Source organism: Ammospiza nelsoni, chromosome 21 (genome assembly GCF_027579445.1).
Source record: "Ammospiza nelsoni isolate bAmmNel1 chromosome 21, bAmmNel1.pri, whole genome shotgun sequence".
Lineage (NCBI taxonomy): Eukaryota > Metazoa > Chordata > Aves > Passeriformes > Passerellidae > Ammospiza > Ammospiza nelsoni.
The window spans coordinates 11,559,576-11,584,636 of NC_080653.1; the positions used below are offsets into that span (position 1 = coordinate 11,559,576).

Below are 25,061 nucleotides of genomic sequence, written 5' to 3' on the forward strand. Positions count from 1 at the left end.
ATGAACTTCAGACCTGTAAAGCTTCTAGAAATAACAACTTTCTAGCACAACCAATGGAGCACAATGCAGGGAAAGCAAAGCAAGTGCTGGGAAGCTGCGCCAGAAGAGGAGTGTGCTGCCAAGTTTAGTCATGTACAGACAATGAAGGTAAACACAGGACTCTGCAACATGGTGCTGGTTTTACTGTGCAGGAGGCAGCTCTGAGTCTGCAGGTGGATTTATCTCAGTGCGTGTTCCTGACCTACTTACTTCCACTTTTCAGCTGGGAAACCCAGGAGCAAGGCTGCTCAGGCAGAGCAGAGAGCTTCCAGTGGGAGCTGAGCTCTTATCCCACTGGCAGAACCGCCCCAAACACGATTCCCTCGGGTTCCCATCCCTCATCCTGCCACGCAGATGCTGCGTTATCACACTCCTTTCCTCTTCTTAACCTTGTAGCAGTGATCAGATTTCTCTTGCACAACTTTCCTCCAACTTGTCCCCCCCAAGCGTGCTAGAGCTGTGTATTAAAAACCCCGATGGCCAGCAATTCAGTCCTTTCCAAAACCACTAAACTTCCAAGGTTGGGCAACTGACAGCGATAGCAGATCCCCAGATTAAGAATCAGCCTTCTGACCTTGTTGCTAATGCACAGCTACACTTGCCTCCACAGCACTTTCCATTAACACCTGCATTCTCCGCTGCTCTAACGGAAGATGTGTCTGAAAGCAGGGTTGTCTGGGGAGCTCGGGCACAGAGGGACTGAGCCAGGAGAAAACTAATCTGGGCGCAGCAAAGTTGAAGGCATTTTAGAGTAGCTAGAAACACTACTAAATTTGTATGTGAGAAACTTGTTCTAATGCAGAGAAGACTAGGAATAAAAGTAATCCAAGAAAGGCTGCACACAATGGCTGTCTGATCTCACACCAGCTGATAGCAAAGGTAACAACCCAAAACCGAGCCCATCAGAACTCATTACAGGAACGCCAACTGTCCATGCTTGTGTGTTTCTGCACTCAGGAGGTCAGAGTAGCCTCAACAGTTTCCAGGCTGGGGGAAGAGAGCAGCAGCCATCAGCCCTCTCAGCTGGCACAGAGCCCAGCACCGCAGCCTGGGTGCCTGGCACAGCTCAGGGGGGTTCTGCAGCCAGGAGCCCACTCACAGCCTGCCCATGACTCCAGGTACTGAGAGCTGCCCCCAGACATAGCCAGTGCTTGCCTACAGGGGTGCTCTGCAGAGCACACAAGCAGTGGGAACACCAGAGCCCAGGAGCCAGAGCTTGTGAGGCCGATGCCAAAGTGGCCAGGCTGGCCCTGCTCTCAGGCGAGACCTTCCTCTGCTCCTCCCCAGACTCCACGTGCCATGCCGAAAGGATTCCTCCACCTTCCACCCTCCCTCAGCAATCAATTGTGGCTGGAGAAGCAGAAATTACACTGCATAACTTTTTAACCTGGTTTCTGGCACTGCAGGCGTGATACTTGCTTCAAAATCCAACGCGGGGGTGAGAGGGGGAGGCTACGAGCACTGAGCTTCCCACTGCTGAACTGCATCCAACCTGCTCCACTGCCAAATGCCAGTGAACTTTGCTTCAGGTGACAAACTTCAAAAATCCACCATAAAACCAGCGGGGGATGGAAGCGACATGTGGGTCAGTCAGGGGATTCACGTGCCTCGGGACGAAGGCCAGCCACAAGCCACACTGCTTCCACGCCTTTTGCTTTAGAGACCAGAGAACAGAGCTGAGCCTGAGATGGGCGCGCAGGCTCCTAAGTTCTTGAAGGTACAAACACCAAACAGACCAAAGCCAGGGCAGCTGGAGGCATCTCAGGGTCGGTGCCAGCCCAAGAGCTGGCACTGAGAACAGTGAGGACATGGAGGTCTGCACGCTGTCCCTGAGCCTAGCCTGAGCCACTCAGGCTCCGACACAGAGCAAGAACAGCCAGCAAGTAACTAGTTAAACCTGCAATTTCCAGCTGAAATGTCGAACAGGCCTCTGCCCTTTCCAGGAAAGCTCTTGCTCATGAGTACTGTCTAGCATGTCAGTGGCGGCCGCAGCCCGAACTTGCAGGAGGAGCCAGCCCTCTGCTGCCCGCCACCCCCGGGACCGGCACGTCCGCCCGCGGGCAGCGCCACGCGGTGCCCGGAACGAGCTCGGCTCCCGCAGCCCGGGCCTGGAGCGCCCGCCGCGCCCACGGGCTCCGGGAGCGGCCCCCGGGCCGAGAGCTCCCCGCGGGCCGGGCACGGCGCTCCCGGCCGGGCCCCCCCGCGGCCGCGCGGTGGAGCGGCCCCATGAAGGTGACCTTCACCGGGCCCGGGGCTCCCGCTGCGCCGGGACGGGCCCGCCCAGGCCCGGGGCCCCGCCTGACCCCGCGGCTGCCCCGGGCCCCGGCCGCGGCCCGGCCCCGCTGCGGCGCGGGACGGCACCCGGAACCGCGCGGCCCGGCCCCGCTGCGGCCTCCGGCCTCGGCAGCCAGCGCAGCCCCGGCACCGCCGGGAGCCTTCCCGGAGCGGGCGGGGGCGCGGGGCCCCGGCGCGACTCCCCGGCACGAACGGAGCCCCCGGCCGCAGGCGCACGGCCCCGCCGCGGGGCGCACCCGGGCCGCTCCGCCGGGCTGGCCCCGGGTAGGACGAGCCGCCCGAGCTGCCGCAACCGGCCCGGCTCCCCTCCGCGGCCCCGGCCCCGCTCCCGCACACCCCCGCGACCTTCCCGGCGGCAGCCAAGAGCCCCGGCGCCGGAGAGGGAGCGGTGGGTTCGCACCGCTACTCAGGGCATCCTCGGGACGGGCATCCCCGGCGCCGCAGCCCGGCCCGCGCTGCCGCCGCAGGCCCCGGCCCGGTTCCTTACCGGGGCGCTGCTGCGTCTCGGCGGGCCGGCTGTCGCGGGGTGCCGGCTGCTGCTGCTCGGCGCTCTGCGCGGCCGGCACGGCGGCCGGCGGCATCTCGCCCGCTCGGATGACCATGGGCCCGCCGAAGGACAGCGCCGTCCGCCCGCCCACGTGGTGCGGCCCCGCCGCCGCTACGGCGCCCGCCAGGGCCCAACCCCCGCGCGCCGGCAGCGCCTTAAAGGGGCCGCGCCCGCAAGCCGCGCGCAGCGCCCGCCGCGCCGGGCCCGGTCCCGCTCGGCTCCGCTCGGCCCGCCCCGGCTCCGCACAGCCCGGCTCGGCTCGGCTCCGCTCCGCTCGGCCCCGCGGCACTCGGGGTACGGCCCAGGGAGACTCTCCCAAAGCCCGGGGAAGGTCACCGGCCCCCGGCGTCCCGCCCGAGGCCGCAAGGTCACCGTGCGGAGCCGGGGGTCCCGCGGTGCCCCCTGCCCGGGGCGCAGAGCGGGGAGCGGGCAGTGCGGGCAGAGCGGGCAGAGCGGGCCCCTCCGCCCCGCAGCACCGCGGCCACGAGCACGGCCACGGGCACGGGCACGGGCACGGCCCGGGGCGTTCATGGGGCACAGCACAGCGGGGTTTGGGCTGGAAGGGACCCCCGGTCCCACTCCCTGCCTGGGCACGGACACCTTCCCACAGTGCAGGCGGCTCCGAGCCCCGCAGTACCCAACAGGTTGTATTCCTTTAAACAGGAGTCTGCAGCCGTGGATGGAAATGTTGGGAAAATCTTTAATTGTAACAAATAATGGTTGGTGATAGGTAAAAAAAACAAAACAAACAAAACCCAAAACAAACAAAACCAAGAACAAAACCAACAAAAATCACAACCAACACAAAACAAAAATTCCAACCAAACAAAAAAAGGACGTTCTTTAATGTTTGATCTTTGTCAGTTTCAAGCCTAACCAACAGGAAAGGATATTTATATTTAATCCATGAAACACATAGTAGCTAACAAGCAAGCTGCAAGTGATGTCCATGTGTTAGAAAAGCAAAGTTTAGGGCTTGACATGATTCAGTGATCTAAGACCTGGGGGAGGCACTTAACATAGCTTGAGAGGAAGGATGTTACCATTAATAATGGAAAAGAGTGCAGAATTTATGAGCCACAAGGACGTTTGGCTGGACTCCCCAAGATAAGGAACTACTAATAAAACTGACTCAGTGATTGTGCTGAAATCAGCTCCAAATGGGTAGAAGGTAATTCTGGTAGGGGGGGGCTGTGGCCATCAACTCACAGACCACTGATGTTAGAAATCAACCAACCCAAAGGAGGAGAAAGACAATCCGCATGGGAAGTGGGGAATCATTAACCAATACAGAATACTAATTAATAAGAGAACTACGTAATTTGTAGCCAATGCACACTAATTACTTTGTTTGCTAAAATGTGTAAATTGTCAAAAGTTTTGATTGCCATACATGTTAGGTGGAACAATTCCCCACGTGACCAGCACTGAATAATGTCAGCTTTCTAACCAAACAAACTGATTGGAGAATTTATTTCCCATTTCTCTGTGTCACTGTCCAGTCTGGCCTTGAACACTTCCAAGAATGGGACAGCCACAGTTCCTCTGGCCAGCCCGTGCCAGGCCCTCCCCAGCCTGACAGGGAACAACTCCTTCCCAATACCCCATCTAACCCTCTCCTCTGGCAGTGGGAAGCCATTCATTCCTCCTTGGCCCGGCACTCAGATCCTGATAAGGATCCCCCCATCTACCTGCAGGGCCCCTGCAAGAACTGGGGTGTCCCTCTGAGCACTCCCCAGAGCTCTTGGGGGGTGACGTAGGAGCCAGTCCTGGGACAGAGACAGAGATGCTTCTGTTTTGTGCTGGAGGTCCTGCATTCTGGGGTAGGACAGCACCACCCTGCAGATTTCAGTCTCTTTATTAAGAAAAAGGCATATTACAACAACTTCTAAAGTACAGCTCCATTCTCTAGTCTCTGGGTGTTAACACATTCTGAAAAGCACTTGGTTAAAAAGCAAAATTGACAAGAATATCATCCTGGCAAAAATGGTGGCATGTAGCAAAATGAACATTCAAATGAAGCAGAGCAGTGTCAAACCTTTGGCATCTGTCCCTCTGCGGCGGCGCTCCCCAGCACGAGGCACAGGCGTTTATTGTTCTCACTGAGCTCCACAGACTCAGCCAAGGACAATATTTTTGCTGCAACGAAACCACAGATGCTATGGGAGCAGGGGAGCTGAGACCAGAAGTGCTGTTCTCCCCATGTCTCTGCCTGAGCCCTCCCAGGGGTCCCAGCACAGTTCTGCCCAGGCAGAGGTGCCGTCCCCACCCCACAGGCGTGACAGTGACCTTGAAACACACAGACAGGGCTCGTCCTTGTGGGCCGAGGGGGTGCAGCTCAGGGCTGTGCCCACAGCCTCTGCTGCTTGAGACATGCAACGATTTGGGGCATTCCCAGGGCCTGGTAGTCTAATTCCTGCGATAATTGCAACAACAGGAAAGGGGAGCTTTCTTGGAAGCTGCAGGATGACTGAAATCTATTGGGAAGAGCCAGGAGGCATAACCACACCCTGGCCAGGGAGGACCAGGCACCGTTTGGGTGTGGGTTGGGTGCATCTCTCACACACCCTGGCAGCTTCACCCCCTGTTCCTGCCCGAAGGTGCGAGGAGAGGGAGGGTGACACGAAGGGATTAGATGTGGAGGCAGTACCGAGTGCCACCCTCCGTGTCCTGCCATGGGGCTGGGACAGCAGTGTCCTGCCAGCCAGAGCTGGCCAGGAGGACACAGAGGCAGAAATGGGGCCCTGGGGAGCAAAGGGCAGCTCTGATGGTGCTTTGATCCTTGTGCTTTAACTGGCCGTGGTGTCTGGTGCTCCTCCACAGCTGCTGGGCTCATCGATCCTGAGCTCCTCCTGCTCACCCAGCAGGCACTGCTGATCTTATCCACAGATCTCAGATGCCTGCATGAGGCAACCCAGAGGCGTAAGGGAGTTCTCTGCCGTCCTGCTGGCAGCCAGGCGCCGGCAGTGCAAGAGGGTGACAAGAACAGGCGTGCAGCGAGGCGGCTGTGGCGTCACTACAGCTAGACTGGCTCAGCAGGGCTGCTGGGACACGAGGGCTGCTGCTCTGGGAAAGGCAGGCTGGTGTGGCTTCATTGGGGCAGCAGGAGCCAGTTCACCAGGCTGGACACAAGGACTCTGAAAGGTTCACCTAACCTCCAACAATGAAAGTCCCTTGTTGTGCTGCTGATTTACCTTCCTAGTGTGCAGAGCTTCGGGAGAACTTGGGAAAAGCAGAGCAATCCCTTCACACTGCTGGCTCCAGCCACTTCAGGCAGGATGTTTCTTGCTGTGCCACTGCCATCTCTCCTGGGCACTGAGCAAAGAGCACCCCTCAGTCCCTCCAGAGCACCCATCAGCTGGGCATGAACCTGGCTTGGCCTGCCATAAGGCAATTCACAGAAAGCTTCCTTTCCTGGGCCTGGCCCAGGTCAGACTGTCTCAGCACAGAGCCATGCAGCAGTGGGAAGGCTGGGAGCCTAGTGGGGATGGGAAGGACACGGTTGGGAGTGCTTAGATTAGCCCCAGCAAACACATTCAGAAAATATGGCTTTTCAGTTAACAGGGTCAAGAAGAAGAACTTCCTGACTAATCTGCCAGGATTAAATAAATCCAGGGAAGCGTGCACCCCATTGCAGGACTGGCTCTGTCACAGCAAGTGCAGCGGGTGCATCTTCCCCCATCCACTGCTCACCTCACACCTGCTGCAAGGTGCATTTCAGACATCCCTATCTCAGAAGATAGCATTAGGAAAAATAATGATGATGATAATAATAAGGAAAAGAGATATTAGCAAACCAACACATCAAATCCATAAGCCTCTGCAGAGCTGCAGAGCGGAAGGGGGTGCAGAGGAAAGGAGCGCGGCTGTTGGTCTGTAGACAGCTCTCAGCACGTGGTGGTTCACACACACAGGACGTTCAACAACCGAGCGTTATTGCTATGCTTCCATTTCCAGTGTAATCATTAAGCTTTACAGCCCCAAGCCCCGCCCGTTCCATCGCTGTGCTCCTCAGTCTGTGCTTCCAGGAGCGCAGTGCAGGCCGGAGCTGTGTGCGCCCTTTGGACTCCCGAGGAGTGCAGAGCACTGACTGATGCACCTACAGATCCCTGTGACACTTACAGGCTAAGGGGGGAGGCTACAAGAGCCCCCCACTCCAGGAGGGGAGGGCAGGCCCTGCCTGGGCCCCAGGGGCTCTCAGGCTCCCGGTGGCTCCAGCTGCCTTCTCAGTAAAAAATAGGAATACTGTCTTTTTTTTTTTAATCATTTTGATCTCTTTGATCATTTTATATAAATACAAAGATTAAAATAATTTATCTCAACATTATTTCTATTACAATCATACAGTGTTTTCCCTTCAAAACAAGTGCATGTATGTGTGTGTATATATATATATATATAAGTGTATATATAGTATCTCTAGAGCTTCCCTCCCCCCTAAGAAAAGCAGCAGTGACTGAAGCAGGTACAGCACGCAAGAGCTGATCCTTCCTGCTCCAACGCAAATGTGCCCAAGGAAAAGCGCAGGGCTCACCCTGACGACTCGTCTCCGAGCACATTACATTGGCATGAAGGGGGGCGCAGGGTGCTGGCTCTCCCTCCCTTGGGGAACCCCCTGCCTGCCCGCCCGCGGGGCTGCAGACCCGCCCCGCTGGGCAGGAACCGGCATGGGGCACTGCAATGAGATCAATCCTTGAGCAAGTTGCTAATTACTGCTGGAGAGGAAAGGCCCTGCAGCTCAGACGGGGCTGCTTCATTTACATACTAGGCACTACGGATGATGATTGCTAGGAAGGTATTTACATAGGAGAAGGATCATACTTCTCCCTCCTCTTTTCAATGCTCATTCATAAACACCATGATCTCATGAAGAAGTTTGTAATAAGGATGCAACATATAGGTGTGTCTATCAGGATTGTCTAGGAAGGACGGGAAGGAGCTGTGCACACCCCAGCTGCAGCAACAGCCGAGCACACAGGGACAGGCATCGCCTCTTTCACCGCAGGACAGGGGAGACAAATCTGCAGTAGAACCTCTCAGAACCTGAGAGAAACAGCGATTTCCAGAGGCCAATACGGGCACAACACTCCCAGAACTGTGCCGCTGGAGCCCTGGGGCTGCTCCCCTCACAGACCTGCCCTCCGTGCCCCCGACGGTGGGCGACAGCAGGGCCCCAGCACAGCCAGCTCACCCGGAGCGGGGCCTGGCAGAGCCTGCCTGGGTCACTGTGCAGAGGGAAATGGCAGGATGCACTCTGCAGCCTTGCCGGGGAGCGCAGGGCTTTCTCCCTCGTGTAATTGTTCCTCAGAGCCCAGCAGGCCGTTACCAGAGCCCCCGCGCTGCCCTGCACCTGCCCAAGCTGTGCGGGCGGCCTGGGCACGGGGAGCTCTGCAGGGACGGCCTGTGAGGGCCCTGCCGGGCTCCTGCAGCCTCCCGCGGCTGCTGCGGCCTGCGAGGAGAGCTGGGGGCTCCTGGCGCTCTGCACTGCCCAGGCAGCACATCCAGGTACCTCGCGGGCTGCAAACATTTCCCACTGGAGCTGCACACCTCGGCCTGGCTGCTGCCTGGGCACTGTGAGGGGAGACCTGCCCAGCGTGGCTTTGCTGGGCTCTTTCCCAAACCCAGAGCCCAGGGCTGTGTTCGGGACCATGGGAGCATCTGGGGAGTCCCAACCCTCAGGTCATGCCCTCCAAAGCCTGACTAGTCACATGACAGCCAAAGAAAAGGTACAAAAGCCTCTAATTTCTGCCCTGCTAGTGCAGCTCATACGCTTTGGAGTTTGTTTTTACTAAAGAGCTGGTTGGCGACTGCAACTGTCAATCTCATAAAGCATTTTAATAGAGTATATAAATATTGGACTACAAAAATAGACAGCTCTGACTGCACGGGCACACTGAGGGTGAGCGCGGGCAGGCCAAGCCTCGCTAGTCTATGAGGGTGATGTCTTTCAAGAGGTTTCAAACTGAATTGGAAGGAAATGGGTTCGGATGTCACCCTGCAGCTCCCTCGTGCCCACAGCAGCCGCGGGGGCAGGGAGGTCCTGCAGGAGGCTGCTGCCCACGGGCTGGAGCAGGGACAGCTCTCTGGCTGCCGGCAGGGAGGAGGGAGGTCCTGCACGAGGCTGCTGCCCACGGGCCGGCAGGGCGCTGGCTGCAGGCAGGGCCGCTCCCGGCCGGCCAGCCAGGCTGGCAGCCACACGCCAGGGTGAAACCTGCCCCTGGAGTTGCCCTGGGCAGCAGGGTCCGGCAGCTCCGCAGCAGAGTGACCTTCGCCCTGCCCGGCCGGCAGAGCCCTCCCCTACAACGGTGTTTCACAACAGCCAGGGAGAGATTGTAAAGATGACAGTTGGGTGGAAATGGGGCAAGGCTGCCCCGGCGGGGCGAAGGCAGCTGGGTATGGCCGCTGTGCTTGGAAGGACGGGCGGGAGGACCGGGCGCTGCTCAGCCCTCAGCAGTGAGCCCAGACCTGGCTGCGGATGAGACTGAGAACCACAATGCTGGTGCCGAGGGAAGCACGGGGTGCAGCCCTGCTCCAGCAGCACGTAGAGCCCGGCTGCAGGGCCGAGGAGCCACTGGGTGTCCAGCAGGACGGACAGTCCCGGCACTTGTCCGGCTGCCTTGTCCGAGTCCTGCGTGCGACCGCGATGAGGGGAATCCGTGTTGGAGACAGCCAAACTGCTGCACGGGGGGCGCGGGACAGGGCTGGCCAGCACAGCAGCGCTGTCCCTGTGGAAGGGCTTCCCTCCGTCACCCAGGGGATCCACCTCGTCCGGCTACCTGCGCTCTGGAGAGCCCTGCTGGTGCTGTGCCCGGTGCCGCGATGGCCGGGCTGGGCTCACACCGCGGTGCCGGGCCGTGTGCTGCACGGCCTGCTGCTGCTGTGCCCGCTCCCAGCACCCGGGCCAGGGAAACCAGCCTGGCGCCCACTCGGAGGGCAGCAGGAAAATCTCATTTCAAAAACGCTTCCTCTTCTTTCTCTCTTTCCTTTTCCCTCGCAAGCTCCGGACAGGCGCTCGGACGTGTCCCCCTCGCAGCCCGGGTGCTGGACGCTCCCCTGTGCCGCGGCATCGCCGGTGACATCCCCGGCTCAGACCTTTCGGGGACCGTCCCTGGCTGCCGGCGGGTAGGCGCGTGCAGGGCAGGGCTCCGCTTTCGGCCGCCCCTTCCTCTCCACCGGGGATGGGGAAGGAGCCTCGGCCGGCGCCGCCCGGTGCCGCCGGGCTCAGGCCGTTCGGGGCCGCGCCGTGCCCTCGCCGCTACTCCTGGGCCCGGGGAGCGCCGTGGGCGCCGTGGGCACCGGAGCCCTGCCTCTTGCTGGGCTCGCCCTTGGCCGACCTGGCCCTAGCCGCTGGTTCCTGCCGGGGAGGCCGCTGGCCCCGGGAGGCCGCGGCGGCGCCGGCCGGGTTGCGGGGCGAGGCCGGGGGCTCCGGCGGCGGGCGCTGCGGGCCGTGCGGCCGCGGCGCGTACAGGAACAGCGCCGGGTCGGGCATGGCGTCGTGCTCCTCCTGCGCCGGGTCCCGGGGCCGGGCGCCTTCCCCGGCCGGGCGCCGGGCGGGCGCTCTGTGGCCGCGGCGGCGGGGCCGGGGCTCGGCCGGGGCCTGCTCGGGGGGCGGCCGCCCGCCCGCCCGGGGGCCCGGCAGCCGCTGGGCCGTGGCGTGCAGCTGCAGCGAGAGGTAGGCGGCCGCCTCCGTCTGCTTCTGCAGCTCCGTGTCGAGGATGGTGACGCGGTGGCTCCGGCGCTTCAGCTCCTCCAGGAACCGGCGCTCCTTGCTGCGGAGGCTGGAGCGCAGCGCGGCCACCAGCGTCTCCTTGTGCTGCAGCTCCTTGCGCAGCTCCAGGTTGTCCTTCTCCTTCTCCTGCAGCTGCGCCTCCATCGCCCGGCACTTCTCCTCCAGCTCGCGGTCCAGGACATCTGTGGGTCAGGGCACAGAGGGGTCAGGATGGGGAGCGGGGCTCAGCCGCGCTGCTCCTGGCGGGACGTGCCTGCTGACCGCTCCGTGGTGCCAGCGTGTGCCAGCAGTGCCACTGAGGCTGCTTGGGTGCTTCTTAAAGTCGGGGAAAAAACCCTGAGCTGCCCGAGCACGGGCTCACTGCCAGCACAGGCACAGCAACCCCGGCATGTGTAACACCCAAACGCGGGGTGACAGCAAAGGCAGTTTCAGTGGAGGATGTTGTTGCCATGGAACCTGCTGCTTCTACCTTGCTGCAATTTTAAAATTTCCCTAGGTAAGTAGCTTTTCACTCTAAAAGTGACTTTGAATGTGTGCAGAGGGTGTGAGGGAGCACACGGGCTGGAAGAGAAAAGGAAATGGTGCAGGGAAACCATCAGCCCAACTTTGGAGGACTTTTGGCCTCAAGCCCTGGGATTCCAGAGCCTGGTTAGTCAGGATGGAGATGCTAATCCACTATTACAGAGGAATTGGGCCGCGCTCAGCAGGGAAGGAGCCTCCATCCTGGGACGGGAGTGACTTCTGGGGAATGTTGTCCTGGGGCAGGATGGCCAGGTGGCTTGGGGAATTGGTATCTTGGGGAATTTGCAGCTTGGGGCTCTGGAGCCAAGCCCAGTGGGCAGCAGGAGGGCTGAGGACTCCTGACCCCAGCCCTGGCTGCCTGCTCCAGCACCCAGCCCTTGGCAGAGCACAGGCTGGCACCTGCCCACGCTCCCAGGCCTGCCCAGGCCTGCTCCCATCCTCTGCAATAATCTGCTTTTTATGATGTGATTGGCAGCCACTTACAGCCTCAGCTTCTCAGTGTTTCTGCAGCTTTGTAATGAGGTCTTAGGGAGGCAGTTGCAGGCAGTAATTATTGCATGAACGGCACTAGAAGAGCAATCATTTGATGGCATCGTAAATGAGCTGCTGCCCCATAAATGTGGCAAAGTGATTGTGCAGCTCTGAAAGGCTGAAGGATGGGCAGGCACCAGGGATGAGACTTGCTGCATTGTGGCTGGTGATGGCACCCGGTGGGCTGGGCACCAGGCCCTCTGCCAGCAAAGCCCTCGGGTGCAGAGGAGGGACCCCATGGGAGGGCTGGCAGTGTGGAATTGCCATGGAGCCAGCCCTGACACTGCGTGAGGGTGCCAGGGACCCCACTGGCCCCAGTGAGAGCAGCCCGCACCCACCCTGGCACTGGCTGCCCCGGCACTGAGGACAGAGCACAGCTGGGGCTCGGTGCCAGGCACCGTGCCCAGGCAGCGCCAGGGAGGAGCTTCGTTTCATCTGTGGGCAGAGGAGGGAGAGGAGCCAGGCTGCTCCCAGAGCAGCCCCTGCCGGCCGCGGGGCCCCGGGCACGCTGTGCACGCTGCTTCCAGTGCTGCCCTCAGCCCGCTGCCCCCCGGCACGGTCCCGTGCCCCCTGCAGCCCCTCTGGCCGCGGCCACACCTGCACCCACACCTGCTCCCTCTCATCTGGTGCCCGAAGCTGTGCTCTTACCTTGCTGGCGGGCCTCCAGCTCCTTCATTTCCAGGTCATGGGTGAGCTCTGGAAGAGAAATCCAGCAGGACTGAGGAGGAGCATCCCACCTGCTCTGTGCTCCCCATGTCTTCCTCTGCTCCCTTTGGGGCACTGGACATCACTGTGGCTGCAGTGATATCTCTGCCCAGCCTTCGTGGGAGTGTGGCCATCTTGGAGCACCAGCCACAGGCTGAACTAAAAATAGGCAATTCTGGCAGCTTATATGGTATTAGGGAGCCTCATGGCCAAGACATTGTCTGCGGGATGCTCTACTCCTGTGCCTTTCATTTTTCTGAAAGAGCTGCTGAACCATTTTCAGTACTGTAAACCAGGACAAAGAGCAGAGCAATGGATTGAAAATAGACCAAAGTGTAAGCTGCCACCCAAAGCATTTCATAATTTACTGCTCCAGGCTGATCACTGCCTCTGCACGTGACGCAAGCAGGGATGGCCTTGTCCCTGCACGATGTGCCTGCAGAAGGATGCTGCCCTGCTCCAGGGCAACGTGGACCATCCAAATCCCTTCCAAATCTCAGGAGCTGCAGTGCCTACCTCCCTGCCCAGCCCTAACATGCTGCCTCATCTCTGCAGACCTTTGCCTGCTCACTGTCTAGCCCCAGGCTACGGCACCAGGTCACAAAGTGCAGCTCAGGGACCTTCTGCAGTTCACTTTACCCTGCACTCTTACAGACAGTCCCTTTTGAATTATTTATCACAGCCCACCCAACCACTAACAGCCCTGAGCAGAGGAAGAGAGTGGTAGCAGCAGCATTCAGCTGTTTGGGGGCTATTTTTTCCCCTGAAAATGAGTTCAAATGGTTAATCTTTGCCCTACATTTTTCTTTTAATCTGCTTTTGTGTTGACTCTAATCCTCATCACTGCCATCCTTCTGAAACCGAACGTTTGTCTCAGGCTGCTCTGCCTGTCTGTCTTGGAAAACAAATCTGTAGTGAGGAGGCAGAAGTACCTGAGACCATAATGCAGTTTCTGGAAAGCATTCAGCACTCTTGACTGCCCCAGTGGGAATCAATGGCCATTGTTGTGCTATTTTTCTGAAGCTAAAATAATAGATTTGGAGTCTCTGATATATTTCAAATGAAAACCAAAGCAGTTGCCTATTTCCAAAGACATCATTCTGCTGAGCAAGTGCAGGGATGATGCACAGCCTGGGGTCCCAGTTTCTGTGCTGGAGCCAGGGGTTTGGTGCTGATCTGCTTCAGTACCATCCCCATGACCCCTGAGGGGCAGCTGAGAACCACATCTGGGGAAGGGAGAGCCTTTCCCACAGGGATACCTCAGAGAGACCAAGGGGACAGTGGAAAAGTCACAAACAACAGTGCCAGGGCAGCAGGCAAGGCTCCACAGGGCCACATTGAGGAAAACTGACTTAAAGACTCTACTCTCCTCCTGCAAACAGCCTCCCAGATAATGACACTCAGATGTCAGGAAAGGCTCCTTCAAACTGCCCAGGGGTTGCCTGGCACTCCTGGCAGAAGTCACACCTCACCCAGGAGGACAGGACCCCTCTGGTCAGGTACAGCTGTCCTTGGGTCACACTGGGAAGGGGAGATCACCGTGCAGTGGCTCATTTCAGCCTGTGGGGACAGATCCCCCTAAGTTTGAATTAGGCAGGAGAACCCCACTGTTTTGTCTGCTTGAAGAGGCTGTAGATGAAACCATTAAGACAATGAAACAGAACAGCAAAAGCTCATAAAGGATGGGGAAAAATAGCCAATTTTATCAGTGCAGATGTTTCTTTGTTTCCCAGGAACCTGGGAGAATGAGAGGCTGGAAGACAAGGAGTAATTAGCTATGGCTGAATTATTGATGACAGCAGCAGCACAAGCTGGAATGAGTTCCAGTGGTGGCAGAAGGCTGTGCAGCCATCACCGCTGCAGGGGACTGTGACCCTGCTGCAGCTGTGCAGGGCCCCGAGCCTCGCCCTGCAGCCTCCTCTGAGCCCGTCTGTGGGCGCCCCGGGCTGCCAGCAGGAGCCTCCCTGCCCGAGGAGCTCCGGGAGCTCTCAGCTCCCACCCCCGGGGCCGCAGCGCTCACCTGAGCAGTGCTTCTGCAGGCGCAGGATCTCCAGGTGCAGGTCGTGGAGCAGCTCCATCTGCTCCTTCTTCAGGAAAGCGATGTGCCGCTGCACGCTCTGGATCTGGTGCTCCAGGGACACGGTCTCCATCGCAACCAAATTCACAGTCCAGGCCTGCAGGGAGTGGAGATGGCTGGTGATCAAACGTGCAGCAGTGCCCCAGCCCCGGGCCCTTGTAGGGGCAGAGCCCCTGTGTGAGCCCCTCGCAGAGGCGCAGGGTGGTGCCTCCTCTCCTCAACCGTCTCCACGGGCACTGTGGCTGTGGGCAAAGCAGCCCTGCTCAGCTGATGCAGGGACTGGCCTCAGCCCTCTCACCTTCCAGTGCCTCTGGGGCCGGCTCCTGTCCTGCCCGCTCTGAGCCTGCACAGGCAGGAAATCCTGCTGCATGAACCCTGCCATCACAGCATGCATGTCTGTTCTGAATTGGCCCTAGGAAATACTTCATCACTGAGTAGGATGCATCTGGGACAGGATTGCTGCTCGTTGTCCCCAGGTGGGAGTTGCACCAGAGACGATTTTGGCTCTCGCTTGACAAGCCCCACATTACACAGCAGCAACTGCAGCGAGCGATCCAGCACATGAAAAATACAATATGCTGTGTCTAACCCAATCAGCACTGCATGGCTGGGAGAGTCACGTTGTCTTCCAGGAGCAGGAACATCTTCCCTGGTAATTTGCCTGGCAGACAAGAGCTGCTGGCAGGCTGTGCCAGGCAGCCAAGCTGGGCTGGGCTGCGCTGGGGGTCCGTCCCCACATCATCAGTGGCTGTGGCAAAGCAGCTGCCAAAGCTGCCCACCTGTGCTGCTGCACAGGGAGATAAAAATAGCCCCTGAAAGAGCTCTTTATCCCAGGAAATACCATTTTGTGGTGTGTGGAATCTGTCCTTGCTCCCTACACACAGCCCAGAAGGAGGGAAGCTGCAGCAAATGAAGGTAACCTGGCGGAGTGGCCAGAGTCAATGACCTGAGAGGTTTTTCCAGCCTAAATGATTCTATGTGCCACAAGCCTGAGGGATGGAGTGCATCATCCTGTCCCTGGGCAGCTGTTTCCCACGTCTGAATGCAGTTTTATCTCTACAGACACTGCAGAACCAAGCGAGCACTGTGGCCCACTGTTCCAGCACCCCTGGCATGGTCACATAGGGCATTTTGCAATTCCTGCACCCGGAATACATTTACGATCAATCCCTCAGTAAGTGGTCTTGGCAGTGCCCCAAGGTCAAAGCTTTGTTCCTGCTAAAGGCTCTGTAGATTTGGGACAATTCTACAGTCAGGTCTCTTGTGTTTGATGAGGTGTGGGGTGCAGGCTGGCTGGGGACAGCTGAGCACCCAAGCTGCTGGTAAAGAAATGATCCAAAGTGCATTGTCCTGTAGTTGTCCTTATGGAAGGTGTCAAACCAGCTGTGCCAGGGGGCTGGGGCTGGCCAGGCCATCCTCCTTGGAGGGCAGTATGTCCTGATGCCAGTGCAAGAGTTATGGAGTTATCTGGCATCTGCCAGAGACCAGGAATGCAAACCACACCATGGGTATGTCCTCCTGCCAGCCCTGGCTGTGGTGGGCTGAGCTTCTTGATGGGAGTTGTGTTCCTCATCTCAGGAAACATCAGAAAGTAGGTTGGCCAAAGCCCAGGGGACACATACTGCTATTTTCAAGCACTTTGTTCTGTCTAGTAGAAATGTCTTTAGTAGAAATGGCTGCAAATTTTCCATTGAACTTTCACTTCTCCCTTTAAATAGGAAATAGTTTTTTTTTTTAAACCAATGAAAATGTTTTCCTTTAAAAATAGTTGATAGATTTCAAGCTGCAAAAAAAGTCAAAGAAAAAAATCTGGACTTGAGATCTGTTTGTTGTCTCTGATTTGGAAGCAAAGAGCCTTCATAATTTACCTGTGTATGCAGGAATAGAAGTCTGTCTCCAGAATTGCAATGGTAAATCCTTAGTGGGTTTGAATCAACTTTGCCTGTCCAACATGACTTTCATGTTTTCTCTAGAGAAGCAGCTGTCAGCTTGTGGCAGGAACATCTAAAGCCCCATGTGAGGGAGGAGCACCTCGTTTTGTTTATCCACAAACCTCCCACCAGTACTGAGGGCATGGAGCAAGGCAGGGGTAGGACACAGAGGCAAGCAGGGCAGGAGCTGCCTTCACTGGAAATGAGGACAAAGCTGGACACAGTCGTGCTGTTGCCCAAGAGCAGCGAGGAGAGGAGCTCTCCAGAGATTCCAGGTACCTGAGGCTGCTTCTGTTCACCATTTGCAGCCCCATGGGAGGGCCGTGTTGTCCCCTCTGCAGGTCCCACAGCTGTGCCTCACAGGTGATGATGCAAGAGCCAGAGCTGTTAAGGAAGATGCAATCTCATCCTGAGGCTTCAGTAACATCAGTGTTGGAGTGTCCCTAACTGTACCCGAGGGCAGTAAATGAGCATTTGCGTCACCGTCACCGGGGGCAGTGTCACCTTTTACCCCAAAGGAGTTCAGAACCAAACTCTCAGCAGCTGGTATCCTCCCTCCAAGTTTCTGAAGGCAAGTGGGATTGCAGCAGCATCCTGAGCCTTTAGTTTGATGTGTGCCTTGTGTCATTTCACACAGTTCCATCCTGGGCAGTGTTGGGAGTTAATAAGGATTAGCTGCTGCTGCTGGCTGATTTTACACTTAGATGGTGACCAGCTCTCAGCTGGTAACACCAGAACTCCCTGTGCCGAGGCTTCAGAACACCCACAATGGTGATGTCCAAAAGCCTGTGCAGTGAACCATGGCAGGAACCTTCACCCTGTGCCACAGGCACGAGATCCAAAGCATGGTCATGGTGAGTGGAGCTGTCCTTGCCAGCGGCTCCTGCTGCCCCAGCTGGGCGAGTGAGGCTCCCAGGAGGAGGATGGGTGTACTGCAGTGAGTAGGGACACGGTTGGTGCCCCACTCTGACTCTGATCCCTCCCTGAGTGTGGCTCCCAGGATGGGTGTACTGCAGTGAGTAGGGACACGGTTGGTGCCCCACTCTGATCCCTCCCTTGTGCTGGAGCTGTTACTTCTCCTTTCCAGACTAGTTCTAAGGATGCCAAGACAACTGGTGGTGGAAACTCTCACAGTGACTGTAGTCTGTGATTTTGATGAGTTATGTATGAAGTTACAACCGTAGAAAACAATGTCATTCATAATAAAAGCCAAGAGTAAGTGATAGTAGTCCTCTTTAGCTTGAAGGATGCTCTGTGCCCTTGTGCTTCTGAGAGTTGTACGTGTGCACACACAGCAGCAAAGGAGGCAGCTGTCAGCTGAGCAGAGTGGCTTGCCCCTATTCAAAGGTGACACCTACAGCCTGAGCTGGCCCCTGCTCCGTGCAGAGCTCTGGCTAAACAGTTCTCTCCTGCTTTGGGGACTGGACATCCACAGCTTTGCTCCACCACCGAGAGCTTTCCAGGAAAAAGGTTCCCTTGCTGATCCCCCAAGATTTTGAGCACAGACCTGTAAGGTGGCACCGGGCTCAGCCCCCTCCAGTTCCCCACGGGGAGTGACCGTGGGCATGGTCTCAGCTGCTGAGCCTTCCTGTGCACCTGCCTCTAAACCACGTTTTTTCCACACTTCTTGTCCTTTCACTATGCAACCATGACATTTGGCACAAGAATATTGAGAGTCCTGATCTCAGCTGCTTCTTTCAAATGCTGGGGGAAAACCCCAGTGAGATTTACAATTTCATCCCAATTTATCAAATTCTTATTTCACAAACCAAAATGACTGAAGCAGCCTCTTGGAGCATCTACAATGACCAATTCAGTTGCAAGTCTACCAAGAGATGATTTCCTTTGCACAGACAGGTTGATTGAGAGTTTGCTTCCAGGGCAAAACTCTGCTTAAGTCTGCTGTTCAATGTAAATCAGAATCCCAAAGCTTTGACCCAAGAAAAACCCTCCATCCCAATGATACATCTGAAAGGGAGATGCAGTATTGCATATCTGTGTACCTCTGTACACACACCACGGTCACACCGTGGTCTGGCCCTTATCTGTGATTATTATTCCCCATAAATGGCAAATTAGCCGGGAGTCAGGGGGCATGAGGTTTGCAGGAACAGGTCGATAATTTGTCCTGCTGTGGCTGCCAGCAACCTCTTCTCCATCACATTGAAACATATGCAGGAATAAACAATGACACACACTAGAAATCTATAGTGCTTGGTATTTACAGCTCAAATAATATAAACTGCAGCAGTGCCACTAAGCCACTGTATCTTTAAATGTAGGGAAATCAGGCAAGCAGGAAGCTCATAAACTTGCAGAAGGTCACAGAGGCAGTGGCGATGCCAGGAATAGAAACCAGAGGTGAAATCCTGGCCTTGGAAAAGTCAGTGGGAAACCTTCCCTGTTCTCAGCAGAGGCACAATTACACTCGGAGCGCTGTTTGCTATTCATTATCTGTCAGTATCTATTCACAGATAAAATCAATACAGATGGTGATTATAAATTATTGTTTCTTGCAATTCTCTGAGCACAACCGCCTGAGGAAAAGCCCCGGTGACGCTCGTCAGGGGGCTGCGGAGGCTGAAGGCAAGTCCGTGCTTTCTCCTCCCGGCTCCGAGGGAATTCGCTATGGATGCAGCTCTGCTCCGGGAGCGGAACCGGGCCCTCAGCGCCGCTCCGGGCCGATCCTGCTGCCGGCGGGGCCCCCGCGGTGCGGCGTTCGCTGGGGCTGGGGCTGGCAGCGGCCCTGCCCGGTGCCGGTGCCGCGCTCCGCAGCGGCGGCAGAGCCCGGAGGCTCGGGGGGGCGGCGGGACCGAGCGGCGGCGGCGGCACAGCCGGGCAGGGGCGGCCATAGCGCCCGCGGGCCGCGCACCGCGAGAGGCAACTTCCCGAACGGGGCCCGGCGGGGCTGCGGGAACTTGTGCGGGGCCGGCCCGCAGCCCCGGGACCCGCCCGCCCCGCGCCCGCCCGTCCCGCGGCCCGCGGCCGGTGCCTTACCTGTGGGGAGCGGCGGGGCCCCACGGGGCGCCCGCTGGGCGTCATGGGCGGCGGGGCCGGGGCCGGGCCGGGCCGGGCCGGGCCGCGCCGGCTCCGCGCTGCCCGCGCTGCCTGCGGCGGCCCCGCCTCGCCCGGCCCGGCCCCGCCGCCCGTAAACAGGCGGCAACGTGACCGGAACTGGGGAGCTCCGCCGGGGCGGCGGCGGCGGGCGGGCACAGACCCTGCCCCGGGGCCGGGCCGCGGCCGGGCAGCGCATCGGGCTGGGCGCCGCTCCCCGGGACCCTGGGCCAAGCGGGGCTCAGCTCCCCGGGACCCTCGGGGCCCCGCTCCCGTTCCCCGGGACCCTCGCTAGGGCCCAGTCCCGCTCCTCGGGGTTCTCGGGGTGCCGCTCCCCGGGACCCTCGGTGCGGCCGGGCTCCGCTCCCCGCCGCTCCCCGCCGCTCCCCGCCGCTGTCCGCGGTGCTGAAGCCCAGGCCGAGGCTGCCCCGGGGCCCCGCGGCCGCCGCACGCTCAGCCCCGGGCGCGGGGACCCCCGAGCAGCCCCGGCGGTCGGAGCGGGGCTCTGTGTCTGCGGGGAGGGCGGCGGCCGTGTGTCCCTGCGGGGGCTGCGGGCTCACCGCCACTCAAATGCGGGCCGGCACCGGCTGCGGCCGGGAAACCGTCAAACCAGCGGGGCTGTGGTCAGAGAGATGGTGATAAAAACTTGTTTACTCGAGTGGTTACTGATTTTTCATGCCTTTTGTTTGTGGTGCCCCGACCAGCTGGGGCTTGGCATTGAAGGATGACTCAATGCTTTGCGCCTGTGCTCCGGCAGGGAGGGGATGCGCTGGCCTGTTCCACGCTGCACGGCGGCACAGCAAAATGGTAGCGTCCTCCCGTCAGCTGACAGTCTGCTGATTCCCGTTCCCTAAACCCAAATGTGCCTGGAGAGCGCCCTGCCCCTGCTCTGATGCTGAGCTGTGCTCCGTCTCCTGTTAGAGCTGCTGCAATGCTGCTCATCCCAGTGCACAACCAGCACACAGAGGAGTTGTAGGGCGAGCTCACAGACTGTGGTCTGTGGTATCATTCTGCCATCCCACATCCTTCCCTCCCCTTGAATGCTTCCAGGCTCTGGGTGAGGGCCGGTGCTACACAGATCCAGCGAGGCTGTGCTGTGGCCAACAGACTGCCCTGGGCCTGCAGCTCCAGGTGTGATACAGAAGGTTTGTGACATCTCTGCGCAGTAACGGCCAAGGACTGGGCCCTCACCTCATGCACGGTGGTGGGGTCCAGCCTGGCCTGCTGTTTCTGGTAGTTGAGAAAGGCTGGGCTTGGTGATAGGGCTCATCTATGGAGACTAAGTTTAGTTCACACAAAGAAAGAAATCATTGAATCAGGAGAAAAGATAAGCAGTGTGCTCTGAAACGTGCACACGCAGGAAGATAATTTGCAATAAGTTATTCAGACAGATCTGCTTGCAGCCCCAGCCAATGCTATGGAGAACTTCAGAGCCTCCCAATGCCAACTCCTTAGTGGGCCTCCTTTCAACTTGTGTTCTCTGAAAAATGAGTTCTTGAAACAAGAAGTTGTTAAGGGGTCACAGGTGCTGTGTGAAGGGAGCGAGTGCAGCCGTTCTTGTTCAGAGCAGCACTGTCTCGGGTGGAGCCCCTCTCGCCCATCTGTGATGCTCAGGTCAACGCTTGCCAAGGTGTCATTGTCCCTCTCAGGGCAGTGTGCCATGCTTGGGGTGTGTGGGTGTTTTTAATGTCTCCTTGTGTCTTCCCCTAACTTGGGTGCTAACTTAAGCAGCAGTGAGCTACAGACGGGAGATGAGGGGAGGAGAGAGGGGAATGTCTGAGTGCATCACATTTCACAAGGTTTGTACAATTTTCATTGATTTTCCACTGGATAAAAGACAAGCCTGCAAAGAGTCAAGGTCAGGCACTCAGGGACAGAGAGCTGCTGTGTGAATGAGGTCATCGCTCGGGATGCAGCCTGCCAGGGGGACAGGAGCAGAGCACAGCGCATCCTCTGCACCAGCATGGAGCAGGAAATGTTGGCTGCCTCCACAGCCATCACCCGGCAACTTGGGGTCACTCTGCTGCACACAGCCTGCTCATGTTTCCCATCACCAGCTCCAAAATTAACTGGTTTCACTGGCAACTTTCTTGAGCAGGACATGACACGGCAGTCCCTTTGCTGATGCTGCCAGCCGCCGTGATGTCCTGCACTGCAGTTGTGCTGCATCTCTTCCCCACTTTCTGCTTGCTCCCAGAGACAGGAGTTCCTGCTCAAACAGGTCTGAGGTTACAACACAGTGAGGCAAATATGGCAGGAATACCAGTTCAGGAGGAACTGGGGGTCCCTGCTGCCGCCTCAGATGCTTGACTGAGCTTCAGAGGCTGCTGGGCAGCAGCAGTGAGCTCCTTGCCTGCCGTACCCAGCTTGGACACGTCTCACTGCCATGTGCCTCGATGAGCTCTGGCAGCCCCTGCTCAGGGCACCCCCGGGGCAGCAGACGTGGGGAGCCCCACCGAGTGCCCCAGCCCCGGGTTCTGCTGCAGCAACCTGGCTTGTCCCCTGCTCCGAGCTGGTGGCGATTGCGGGGATGCAGGATGGGGAATGTGGGGATGTGAGGATGTAGGGATGAAGTGTGCGGGATGCGGAGCCGTGGGATGCGGGATGCGGGCACTGCGGATGGGGCTGCGGGCGGCAGCTCTTCCGAGCGGGGCTGGACTCGGGTCCGCCGCTGCTGCCGCTGCTCCGAGCCGGCACTGACCTCTAGTGGCACCGGCACCGGCAGCGGCACCGGCACCGGCAGCGGCAGCGGCACCGGCAGCGGCACCGGCGGACAGCGGCACAGGCAGCACCCGTGCGTCCATGGGTGTGCATGTGCATGCATGTGGGTGGGTGTGTTTGTGTACCTGTGTGTAGGTGTGTGTGTGTATGAGTGTGTGTGTAAGAGTGTGTGTACATGTGTGTGTGTGTACACGGGTGTGTGTTTGTGTGTATGAGTGTGTTTGTGGGTGTGTGTAGGAGTGTGTGTACATGTGCGTGTGTGCATGAGTGTGTTTGTAGGTGTGTGTGTGTCTGTGTGTGTACATGCGTGTGTGTTTGTAGGTGTGTGTGTCTGTGTGTGTTTGTGTGTGTACAGTGTGTGTGTTTGTAGGTGTGTGTGTGTCTGTGTGTGTTTGTGTGTGTACAGCGTGTGTGTTTGTAGGTGTGTGTGTGTCTGTGTGTGTTTGTGTGTGTACATGCGTGTGTGTTTGTAGGTGTGTGTGTGTCTGTGTGTGTTTGTGTGTGTACATGCGTGTGTGTTTGTAGGTGTGTGTGTGTCTGTGTGTGTTTGTGTGTGTACATGCGTGTGTGTTTGTAGGTGTGTGTGTCTGTGTGTGTTTGTGTGTGTACATGCGTGTGTGTTTGTAGGTGTGTGTGTGTCTGTGTGTGTTTGTGTGTGTACATGCGTGTGTGTTTGTAGGTGTGTGTGTGTGTGTTTGTGTGTGTACATGCGTGTGTGTTTGTAGGTGTGTGTGTGTGTGTTTGTGTGTGTACATGCGTGTGTGTTTGTAGGGGTGTGTGTGTGTGTCTGTGTGTGTACATGCGTGTGTGTTTGTAGGGGTGTGTGTGTGTGTCTGTGTGTGTACATGCGTGTGTGTTTGTAGGGGTGTGTGTGTGTGTCTGTGTGTGTACATGCGTGTGTGTTTGTAGGGGTGTGTGTGTGTGTCTGTGTGTGTTAGTGCGCCCGTGTCCTGGCTCGAGCTGTCCCAGGCTGCGTTCTCGTTCCCGCTGTGGCAGCGCTGGACACCCCACGCTCGGGGCTGGGCAGGGCCGGGGCCGTGCTGCCCTGCAGGGGGAAGGGGCGCTGGGCACCACGGCCTCCTTTGGTCCTCACAGGTGCCAAGTCTCGCTCCGTGCCACAGTCAGCGGGCAGGGACGGGCCCCGGGGGCTGCTTGTGCCACCATCCGTCCCTCCCGGGCTGCAGAGGAGCTGAGGCATGCAGCCTCTGCCGGCAGGTCTGGACGTGGCCAAGGGCCTGTGCCGGGTCAGCCCGGCTCCCTTCAGTGCTGGCCGATTCCTGGAACAAGCAGCTGATTCCCAACGGGAGCTGCATCCTGTGTGCACTGGAGTGAGCCTGAACGCTGTGCCCTTCCAGGGTGACCACGGGAGTGCTGTGGGACCAGAGCTTTCCCCCGCCACCCCCGAGTCAATTATTAGGGGGATTTTTCCATTTAATTTATAAATGAGTTTAACTTTGCCTCAGATATTATTTTTCAATCTAATTGAAATGTAGTGTATGTGTGCCTTCTAATTGCTTTGAAGAACCTAATAAGAAGCTCCTTAAAGTCTAAAGGCTAAAAGCTGGAGGATTTTAATAAATTTAACATTAGCTTAACATTTCCACAGGGATTGGAAAATATCTACTTGTAAGGATATTTGCCTGAGCTGAGCAATGCAATTTGTTCCTCTGTTAATACATATATGATATGTGAACGGTCCAATTTTTAATTTTTCTCATTGTTTAAAAACTTTTTTCAAATGAAGGTTGCTTTTATTTTTAAATCTCCCAGGTCTTTAAAAATTGTTATGGTGAAGCATCAGATGTGGGGTGCCAGCCATTTCCTGGCCCACACAGGAGGCCAAGGCTGGGCTGCCGTGGGCATCCCCAGCTGCCCACCTGGGCATGTTCTCTCTGGGCAGGTGGTTCTCTCCAGCCTGCAGCCCATGGCTCGTAGGAGATGAGAGCCCTGTGGAGGGCAGGCCACTGCCCAGATGTGGGAGAATCTGAGCTCCCTTTCTGTGGCCCAGGCAAGGCACAGCCTCCCCAGCTGGCATGGCTGGACAACCTCTGCTCCCCAGCTGCGAGCAGGCATCAATGCCCTTCAGATGTGTTTGCACCCAGCACCAGCAGGACTTCAGAATTACTAATAACAGGAATTTGCTTCGATATTGAACAACATTTGCTCTAAATGAGGCTGTTGGCTTGTGGATGCAGCACCTGGGTTTGCTGAGCTGTGAAATTAAGTTCTCAAAGATCAGAAAAGTGAGGATTTAGGGCCAGAACACCACTTTTGGGAAACAGCTTTCCGTGTGGTTTCAAGCTGCTTGCAGTAACACCTGACTGCAGGTGTGGTTTCCTCCCTGAGCCCGCTGCAGTGCCCAGGGCTCTGGCGGGAGGGGAGCTCCGGCTCGGGCAGGTTTTACTCTGAATTTATGGGCGAACAGTCCTGCCGGTGCTGCCGAGTGGGTGCTCTTAGAGCGAGCAAGGACCGCGACAGGAGCAGGGTGGGCCCAGCCCCGGCTGGGCAGGTGCGGCCCCGCCCGCCCCGCGCACCTGTGCGGGATCGGTGAGTGGGGGGCTCGGGGGGGACCGGGATGCCAGGGCCCGCCCTGGGCTTTCTGTCCCCGTGGCTGTTCCCGAGGCACTTTGGGATGCTCAGCCCGACTTGCTCTGAGTGTCTAAGAGGCTGGCAGACGCTCATTTCCCTGGAACCTGGATGGAGTCCTGCTGGCCGGTGCGAGACTCCGGGGTCCGCAGGGAGGCACCGGGGGCGTTGTGCCCCCCTCGGGGCCGCCCCGGCGGGGGCGTTGCATAACGCTTTACATAACGGGGCAGCGGTGCGGCCCCCCCGCACCTGCCCGGGCCGGGCCCCCCCCGGTCCCGCGGGCGCCGGAGGGGGCGGGAGCGCAGGAACGGGCGCAGGAACCGG

The 25,061-nt window shown here is 58.1% G+C and overlaps 2 protein-coding genes across 2 annotated transcripts in view; both read right to left on the minus strand.

The window, feature by feature from the left end:
* Positions 1-2,971, minus strand: part of CLUH (clustered mitochondria homolog) — a 33,070-nt gene extending 30,099 nt beyond the window's left edge. Inside the window, exon 1 of the mRNA XM_059486786.1 lies at positions 2,822-2,971. Coding sequence (XP_059342769.1) covers positions 2,822-2,936 — 115 coding nt within the window. The 5' untranslated portion in view covers positions 2,937-2,971. The remainder of the gene's footprint in view (positions 1-2,821) is intronic.
* Positions 2,972-4,725: 1,754 nt separating this feature from the next.
* On the minus strand, positions 4,726-19,418 carry CCDC92B (coiled-coil domain containing 92B). Its single transcript, XM_059487224.1, has 4 exons — positions 19,374-19,418; positions 14,389-14,542; positions 12,312-12,359; positions 4,726-10,792 (listed from the first exon to the last, which is right to left on the minus strand). The coding sequence occupies exons 1-4, from the start codon at positions 19,416-19,418 to the stop codon at positions 10,137-10,139; spliced, it is 903 nt and encodes a 300-aa protein (XP_059343207.1). The 3' UTR covers positions 4,726-10,136.
* Between the last annotated feature and the right edge of the window lie 5,643 nt (positions 19,419-25,061).